This window comes from Sinocyclocheilus grahami, unplaced genomic scaffold (genome assembly GCF_001515645.1).
Source record: "Sinocyclocheilus grahami isolate Dianchi unplaced genomic scaffold, SAMN03320097.WGS_v1.1 scaffold875.1, whole genome shotgun sequence".
Taxonomy (NCBI): Eukaryota; Metazoa; Chordata; class Actinopteri; order Cypriniformes; family Cyprinidae; genus Sinocyclocheilus; species Sinocyclocheilus grahami.
Window position 1 is genome coordinate 775156 of NW_015506054.1, and position 9977 is coordinate 785132.

Genomic DNA, 9977 nt, shown 5'->3' on the forward strand with positions numbered 1-9977 from the left:
TAGCATCAATGTTTCTAAAATAACAGATTCACAGTGCAAACTAATATCAACTTTTGATTTTAAAAATGCTATTAAATGCTGAAATTAACATTAAATTGTTAAATGTTGTAGAAGTATCATTCATTGTTAGTTTGGTAACTAATGTAGTTAACGAATGCTGAACAAAAGAAAGCTTTTTAAAGTTCTTTCCACTTGAGATTTTATAGGTCACTGTTTTTAAATCATTAATACAGATATAAAATATGATTTTTGTTATTATTATTATTAAACAAAAATATACACTACTGTTCAAAAGTTTGGGATCAGTAAGATTTTTAATGCGTTTTAAAAAAGCCACTTATTTGATCAGAAATACAGAAAATACTGAAAGAAAACAGTAATATTGTAAAATATTATTACCATTTAAAATAATGGTTTTCTATTTTAATATACTTAGAAATATAATTTATTTCTGTGATGCAAAGCTGAATTTTCTGCATCATTACTTTTGCACTTTCCCAAACTTTTGAAAGGCAGTGTATAAACAAAATAAACTGCAATAATACTGTAAAATAAACAATCATGTATTTAATAAAAATACTAGTAAGACTGTAGATTAAAGCGCGGCACTGTGTTCATTTACACGCACATGTTACATGTTTAAATGAACACATCACCGCGCTTCACTCTGAAATCAGCAGCGGATATTTTTATTCACATTAAATGCAGCCTCAGCAATCTTTCATTTCGATTTCTTGTTCAGCCCTGCTGAAGACTCACCTGGTGAGCCCTGCAGATCAGATCCAGGTCATGTTTGTGAAGGAACTTGGCCACCACTTCCGCTCCGAAGGTGAAGGACACGCCTCGGTCGTTCTCGCCCCATCCCAGCACGTCCTTATCCGGGTCAGACCACAACAGGTCGCACAGGAGGCCCTGGTCCGGGACATCTGTGGGTCTCATGATCCTTCTGATCTGCTCCATGGACTGCAGATCTGGAGACAAGCCTGAGAAACAGCAGAAACAGCTGGAGATTCCTAGAAAGTTCCTAGTTTCTTAAAGGCACAATATGTAATTTTTTTGCCACTAGAGGCCGCGTATTCAAAACAAAAAGAAACAAAGGCGTGAGTGTGGAATCATGGGAGTTGTGGTCTTCATCCCCACAGCCGATGCAATCCGACGGGACTCGGGCAGAAATCATGTTCATGGATGAGCTAATGATTTATTAACGTAGTAGAATGAAGCAGGGTGAGGCTGAAAGCCGTCGAGGCGCTGAACGAGCGTGATACAACGGCTCGAAAGCAGCGGGGCTTTTATTACGCCACAGTCGAGCACTTCCGCTGCTTCCGGTCGTGTGTATGTGGGGTAAAGCAGCGCATTTGGGATAATGTAAGTACACAAGTCAGCAAAATATATAACACTGTTCTAGTGTCATACATATTGTTCTAGTGTCATAAAATCATACATATTGTGCCTTATGTGCATCTGTTCAGGGATCATACGCGATACTCCACACGCCTGGGATTCGCACTGACTCGGCTCTCAGAAATGTGGGAGATGATGTCAGTGCAAATCATGAACTGATGAAGTAAGATGATTTACACCCTAAACATTTCAACAACACATCCTGCAGAGTAAGAGCTACGCTGAGCAGAGTCTCAGAGCAACAGTAAACAGAAAGCAGATGTTCAGGCTTCTCGTTTTACATGCATCAGCTTCATCAGAGAAAGATCATCTGATTGAGGAATGACGCAAATAACTTAAATAATTTCAGTAGCATTTCTTTCTCATGAAGCATTAGGAGGTTTGATTCACTTTAGCGATCCAGTTCAAATGGACATTCATGTTAATGACTGGGTGAAAGAAACACTTTATGATTTAATGTGTAATATTTTCTAACAAATTATTTCATTAAATACTGTTTTTAATTCAGTTACATACGTTTTTTTTTCTCCAACAGATTATTAAGATTATATGATTTCTAAATCAATTACACGTTTATTTTTAATAAAGGATGCAATAAATTTATCAAAAGTGGCATTAAAGGCATTTATAATGATTTTTTTTAGAAATATCAATAGCATTTGTATTAAAACTATTCACTGAATGTAATTTAAAAAAAATCGAGAATCGAATCGAGAGCTTGCGAATCGAAATCGAATCGGGACATCTGAATCGATACCCAGCCCTAGTAATGATGCTGAAAATTCAGCTTTGATCACAGGAATAAATTACAGTTTAACAGATATTCACATAGAAAACAGCTGTTTTAAATTATAATAATATTTTATCATTTTTACTGTATTTTTGATCAAATAAATGCAGCCTTGATGAGCAGAAGAGACTTCTTTCAAAAACATTTTTATAAAAATTTACCAAACTAGCCTTTTGAACAGTAGTGTATATTTAATTGAATATATTTTGTTTTTTTATATATATATTATATAACTAAACGTACAGCAACTTGCCATTTATTTAATAAAATAATGCAAAAACTAAATGTCCAGCAACAGTGTTTATAAAACGAACCTGCTGCATACAGAAAAAGATTAACAAACGGATTTGAGATTTAACTTGGACTCGTGACAAAAGACCGGTGATGTGACTTGGACTTTGCACAGTCGCACGTACAATATTTGAACAAAAGTGTGAACTTTAATGGATGCCATAAAAACTCAGATTCACGATATTCCACGTAGCAGAAGAGCCAGCGCTTGTTGTTTAGCAGGTGAAAGTCTCTCTGGTTATCTAGAAGGTTACAGCAGCACACACACCTCCATGACAGCAGAAGATCTTCTCATCCACGATGGCGGCGATGGGCAGACAGTTGAAGCAGTCCGTGAACGTCTTCCAGAGCTTGATGTTGTAGCGTCTCCTGCCTAAACACACAAGCATGAGCTTAAGCTCACCTTCAGGATTTATTATTTAACAGTAGTTCAAATGTAAGTGAATAAAAGGGACTAGAGGGACAGACTCTGCTAAAAATACACTCCGGTTCCCTTCACTCTCAACGGTGCTCAATAATTAATTCTGCACTGAATGAGAGTCACAGAGTTCTGCTTAAAGTGCATGTTTTGCTCTTATAAGAGCTTAAAACACGGCCAAACACAGTCAAATCTGGACATGCATTTGCGGATTATATTAACATGAACATCCATGACAGCCCAGCGTTCTAGCAGGATTAGTGATTACAAAATACACCTTAAACAGAATCGTGTTGTTTTTCAATAAAAAAAAAAGTCTACTGACATCTTTATTAACAAATGACCACAAAAGCAATTCCTTAATCTGGTTCTGCTAATGCAAAAAGTAATATCATCATGTAGAGCACTATGAAATCCATTTTATTTATTATAATTTTTTTTTCCTTTCCCAGAAATTCCTTTTTTTAGGTTTAAATTCTGTTCTAATTATAGCAAAACAAAAACATCTATAATAACTAACATTTTGAAATCAGGGTTCTTTTAGCATCATTGAGATACTATTATAATTTTAATAATATTTAAAGTTGTTTTTATTTTAATTTTAATTAACGTTTTAGTCATTTTATTGCATGTTTTTGTCATTTTTAATAGTTTATTAGTTTTTTATGTCTATATAGTTTATTCATTTTTATTTCAGTTTTAGTTATTTTAGAACATCAAGATAAACTAAATGATAAAATAATATTTTAAATATTTTATGTCAAGTAACAAAAACTGTTCAATGGTTTTCGTTTATGTAACTATAATGAAACTGCTGACTGAAGTCATGAAACTTGCACATTTTTACAACAATTTAATAATTAATATTTTTAGGACCCTATGAAATCTGTTTTATTTTCCTCAAATTCTGTGTATTCCGTTAAAATAAAATTCTTCTGGATTCCATTTTAATGGTATAATTAAATAGTAATAATCAAAAAAGCATGTCTAATCAATTGAATTCATAAAAGGTTAATCATTTAATAATTTAAAATGTTTACAATAATTTTGTTTTTTCAGAAATTCTGTGCTGTCGGTTTTTGTGGATTTATGATTTAATGCAAATTAGTTCATAAAAAAGCGGTTGTAATCAAATAAAGGCATAAAACATTAACAAATTAATTAATCTTTTAAAAAGTTATCAAGTGAAAATTGAACAACTCCTCTCATTTTTTGGCAAAGTGCTGCACAATTGAGGTTTACTGTAAAAATAGAATTGAGTGATATTCCTTAAACTAGATAGTAAAGTTTGTAGACAAACTTTAAGCTGGCTTGAAAAAGCCTAGCTAAAAAGTTTGAAGTAGTTTTAAAAGCTTTAAGTTTGAAGGTTTTCAGTTTTAACTAGTTTGAAGTTTAAAGTAGTTTTAAAGTTTTGAAGACAATGCAATTTATCAGACAGACAGATAGATAGAAAATATTAAATTAAATTAGAAATTTTAGATGTACATTAATAGATTCTATGGTGTGTCTTTGTGGTTTCTATGGCAGGGATTGAAATTTACTTTTTTACTCACCAGCCAATTTGGCTACTATATTTTTAAGTTACCGGCCATTCATAACTTCTACCAGCCAAAAAAACCCCGAAATAAACCAACAGCTTGAGGCTGTCTACATGACAACGCGACTGCTGCAAATCATTTTGTGTCGGTACTAAGGGTGTGCGATATTGACAAAAAATATCATCTCAATATTTTCTGGGATTTTATTGATAAAGATAATTAGACAATATTTTGCTGAGTGTGTTATTGTGCTGATATCTTAAGGATACCGCGGACAGCTGACGCCTAAAGTTTTTGATATTCTTCATGTTCTGTGCGGGTCAGTTCACAGCGGTGATAGAAATTGATCTTTTCCAATAAGTTTAGATTGATTTTTTACCTTTTATGGGCATTTTTACCTTTATAAATCAATGTTTACTAAAAGTGTGCATCATCTTTTGAGTCAAATTCTTACATTTAATCAGGCGATTATAACAATACTACATTTAGGCTGTTACTAAACAAATGAAATCAGTATCAATAAAATTCATCTTTGCAGAAGTTGAATATGAAGTGGCATTTAGATGTATTTACACGCACGATGTTATAACGCAGCTTAGAGGGACATGGGATGCTTTAACCTGCAGTTACAAATGCATAAATAATGTTTTGATATAAGCTGGCTAGTTATTTGAAAGCGTTCCCCGCCACAGCTGATTTTTACCCGCATTTCGCGGGTTGGCGGGTGTTAATTTCATACCCTGTTCTATGGTGTTGCTATGCGGTTGCTAAGGTACCCGGGCTGGTTGCTAGGGTGTTGCTATGCGGTTGCTAGGGTACTTGGGGTGGTTGCTAGGGTGTTCCTATGCGGTTGCTAGGGTACTTGGGGTGGTTGCTAGGGTGTTGCTATGCGATTGCTAAGAAAAAAAAAAATATTATTATTATAATGCGTCTTCCGCATCACGGAAATCATGGCCCAGTCTCCACTGGACACACACACTCATCGTAGAAGCCGTAGATGCGGTTGATGGAGGCACACTCGTGGTTTCCCCTCAACAGGAAGAAGTTCTCAGGGTATTTGATCTTGTAGGCTAGCAGGAGACAGATGGTCTCCAGAGACTGCTTCCCTCGGTCCACATAGTCTCCCAGGAACAGGTAGTTGCTCTCAGGTGGGTATCCTCCATACTCGAAGAGCCTGAGCAGGTCGTAGTACTGCCCGTGGATATCGCCTGTGGAGAGGAGAGCGTCTCATTCGCTGAACATGACAGGCTAAAACAACTCTGAAAGACATCTGACAGTAGTAGAGATTCTGCTATTCCATATTTGCATTGACACTTAAGACTGGTTTTGTGGTCCAGGGTCACATTTAACACAGTACATCTGCGGCGTGCTTTAACTAAGATTCAACAGCGAGCTGAAACGTAGCACGAGCAGGTTTGTGTTACTCACCGCAGACCTTCAGCGGCGCTTCCAGCTCCAGGAGGATGGGCTGGCTGAGGAAGATCTCGCGGGATTTCAGACACAATCCACGGATCTCGTTCTCCTGCAGCTGAACGTTCTTGCCAGGCTTCGACCCTCTCACTGCAAACGCACAAACAAGCAGTTAACCAAAGCACTGCTTCGGCTCTTTGACCAGTCCCATGGGAAAATGCATAAGAGAGCAATAAACAAATGTAATGTTATGTAATTGTGATAATGTTTATGACACTTGATGTTTAAAAAGACAAAACAGAGTTATTATAGTATCACTGATGTACTATTATAGTTCCTATTATATATTTTATTAGCCTATGTGTTTATATATTTTCCATTTTCATTTTTATTTTGTTATATATTAATTTAGTAATTTTTATGACTTTTTTTTTTTTTTTTTTTTAATTTGGAATCGCCCTTATTCGTTTATTATATATTTTAGTACTTAAGCTTAAACTAAATAAAAATGGGAAATGTTGTCTTGGTAACTAACTGAAATAAGTTAAAGTTTTTTTTATATATTTTTATTTTGGTTAACTTCTTTTATTTCAAGTAATTTGAAAAAAATCCCCAAATTCTTTTTTTTTTCCAAATTGTGTTTTTTTTTTATTTTTATTTTTTTACATTTTTTTATTTTATTTTAGTAAATCAAAAAGCATTCACTGAAATCATGAAACTTAGGCAATTTAAATTAAAAGCTCAACAAAACTTTAATTTTTAGGGCCCTATGAAATCGGTTTTCTGTGTTTTGTGTTTCTTAATTCCGATTTAATGGTTTATTTAAACTGCAATAATCAAAAAGCGTGTCTAATCAACTGAATTCATAAATCTTTAACAATTTAATTAAACAGTTTACAATAATAGGGCCCTATGAAATGTTTTGTTTTTTCAGAAATTCTGTGTTTCATAATTTTTCTGGATTTATGTTTTAATACAAATTAATAAATACAAAAATGTATACTTTTTTTCTTAAGGTAATCAAATGAAGGCATAAGTACCAAAAAAGATTTTTTTTTTTTTTATGTAATATTTTTCTAATATTAATCTAATATTTTAAAACTTTAGTTTTTAGTAATAATCCTGCTGCAAAGTTCTGCCTACAGCTGGAAGATAAAACAAAGATGTGGACAATTTACACTTCAGTCACCATCAGACGTCATCGTTCATGAAATTATCTGGTTAGTTGAGCAATGGTTTCAGAGTTGCGAATCCAGACCCCGCGGTTATTTTGGACAAACAGGACTTGAGCTTTCAGTGAAAACTGTGGCATTATGCAGATAAACGTGGCGTTTCTAATGGCCTTTCTGTGATCCGTCAGCACAGGGAAGGGAAGTAGGTTAGGTTCGTCTTCCTGTCTGCAGTCGTGCCCTACTTGCAGAGGATCAAAGTGACCTACAGGATTCATCCCTAATGTGCAAAGCAGCCTCTCCCGAAAGCACACGGATCATCCCGCAGTCTCGCAATGTTCACAGTTTTCACATCGATCTCGTTTTTATTGCGCTGGGACTCCAGAGAATAAAGGCTGGCCTGTGCACCACGACGGCCTGTTACTGCCCAGCATTTCTATTTTTACCCCGTGTTTGGAGCAACTGGCACACAGTTCTGCAGCTCTGGACTGAAGCTTGTTTTGCTGGTTTCTGAGAGTTAGGGCCGAGTGGGAGGACTATTTAACTGGATGATCCAAATACAGACATTTGAAACGGTTATTTAATATAGAAATTATTTTTTTACCAACTAAAATAGCATTAATATGTTGCGATATATACAGCTTCTGTGATATAAAAACAACATAATTACCAGGATGTAAGATTGTGGTGGTTTACATTTACATGCAGTAGGGTAGTAGTAGAGTAGAGTAGTACAAAAATAATAAAAAATATCATGATTTACATATAAATATATGATTTGTTATGAATAATATTAATAATAAATGTTTAAATTAATAAATAATTAAAATAACAATAAAACACTGACTATATATTATTTAATATGAATGTTAATCATTTTAATATTAATAATAAAAACAACAAAAAATAAAACACGAAAAAGATTAAATGTATTATATTTTATATAAATATATATTATTTAATATGAATATTATTAACAATTTAAGTAACAAAATAATTCAAAAAAATTAAATACAGTATATATGAATTATATATAAAAACAATAATATTATATAATATTAATAATAGTAATAATTCTGAAATAAAAACAAAAATAAAACACTTAGTTATGATTAAATACACAGATACGCGCACGGGTGTAAAAGTGGAATAAATTAGTCATTTACAGCAAACGAGTTTGCACTGGCTGTCTGCATAATCTCATTACATGCCAACAAACTCTAACAGAGTAAAGCGAGAGAGCGAGGACTGGCTGAAACACTCCACACAACAGGGCTGTAAGACTTATAACAGCAGCCACAACAATGAGCAAAGGGCTCTTTCAACGAGTGCTCAGTGACGCTATTCAACGAGATGATGTCAAGTCGCTTCATCACCATTAGCTGAACTTTCTTAAAGGAATCCTTCATCCAATAATGAAAACGGTCAACATTTACTCAGCCAAAAGTTGCATTGGTGCTGACAGAAAACGAGGTCAAGACGTCAAAAAGCGCACTGTCCCTTTAAATACCGATGGACGTCACTATGTTTTGGATGCATTGTTTTCAAGTATATTGCCGTCACCTTAATTGAGATCCTCATTGTTTTTGTGACACTCAAACGCTGCTCTGAAATACTAAATTATATAATCTGCTGCTTATGTAACAAAAAACAAATTGCCCTCTTAAAAAGCTTGAAAGCAGCTTCCCCGACACTGGCGCACAGATCGGCCACATCACGAGGTTTCAGGCTGTGACTGTGCTAGTATGCATACTGCGAGTCAGTGCTCCTCAAACCAACTGTTTCTCGCAGCACTTCCACTACAAAGACAACACAGCTGACAGCGGCGGGAGACCCGCCCGAACACTTCTGAATGATTACAAAACGTGGAGCAAAGCTATCGGGGTTTGAGTTTGGAGCTTACTGTGAATGAAGCCAAAAGATGTCGCAAGCACAAGTGAAAATGCTTTGAGGAACGTGTCTCGGCTATATGTGGGTGAAGTCACTGCCATGTCATTCACCATCTGAAACTCCCTGGAACGAGACACACATTCCTAACTACACCGTCATGAGCTCACATACTGTATGAAGTTACACAATGTTAAACAACAGCTGAATAGTGTGGAAAAGCATCTTTAAAAGTTCTGCTTGTGCAATGAAACCTTTCAGAGCTTCTTCATTTGCTTTAATTCGATATACATGGCTATCCTTGAAGTTAGGGATGGGCGATGTCTTATCGTTTGCAATATAACGGTAAAAATTTTCCCCACGATAAGGATTAGTATTCCCGCGATAATAACGATAAAGTCTAGTTGTTGACATATTTCTGTGTGCGACAGTGCCGAGCGATAGTGCTGGGTGGTATGACCAAAAATGTATTTTAATAAAATATTTTTCAAAATGATACCGGTTTCACAGTACATGACGGTATTGTTTTTTCATGCATTAGCGGGTGTTAACCATATTTCCTACTGATTGAGAGGAAATACTGCAGTATATTGACTTAAGCCCCGTTCACACCAAGAACGATAACTATAAAGATAACAGTATTAGCGTCCACACCAGCGAACGATATCGTCTGTTTATTCTAAGCGCACATGCGTCTGCCGCTTTAAATTCTTGAGCTCGTTACAGCAGGATAGATTCTGATTGGCTGTCAGTGTTTTATCGTTCATCAGCTGGAAAAAAATCGTTTTGAAAGTGATCACAACGATATCGTTCCTCTGTATCGTTATCGTTATAGTTGTGGTGTGGAACTATGCTATTCTTCAATATTGAGAACGATTTTTAGAACTATATCTTTATCGTTATCTTTATAGTTATCGTGCTTGGTGTGAACGGGCCTTTAGAATGCCCTATTCATGATGAGTGAATACTGTCAAAAAATACCACACTAAATAGTGACTAAACACGACCCCTTTTAATACATGTTAACCAGGAGTCACTCTCATTTATAATCGCAGCATCGTCTGATAAAATCA

At 35.1% G+C, this 9977-nt stretch overlaps 1 protein-coding gene and 1 long non-coding RNA gene across 2 annotated transcripts in view; one reads left to right on the plus strand and one right to left on the minus strand.

Annotated features, from left to right (window-relative positions):
• Window positions 1-702: 702 nt before the first annotated feature.
• Window positions 703-9977, minus strand: part of LOC107563423 (serine/threonine-protein phosphatase PP1-gamma catalytic subunit-like) — a 16294-nt gene continuing 7019 nt past the window's right edge. The window contains exons 2-5 of the mRNA XM_016248302.1: window positions 5867-5998; window positions 5416-5646; window positions 2751-2855; window positions 703-983 (exon numbers count right to left, since the gene is read on the minus strand). Of these exons, the coding sequence (XP_016103788.1) occupies window positions 739-983; window positions 2751-2855; window positions 5416-5646; window positions 5867-5998 (713 nt within the window). The 3' untranslated portion in view covers window positions 703-738. The remainder of the gene's footprint in view (window positions 984-2750; window positions 2856-5415; window positions 5647-5866; window positions 5999-9977) is intronic.
• LOC107563426 (uncharacterized) lies at window positions 2863-6795 on the plus strand. Its single transcript, XR_001606098.1, has 3 exons — window positions 2863-3298; window positions 3485-3486; window positions 6783-6795. It is a non-coding gene; the product is annotated as an uncharacterized lncRNA (long non-coding RNA).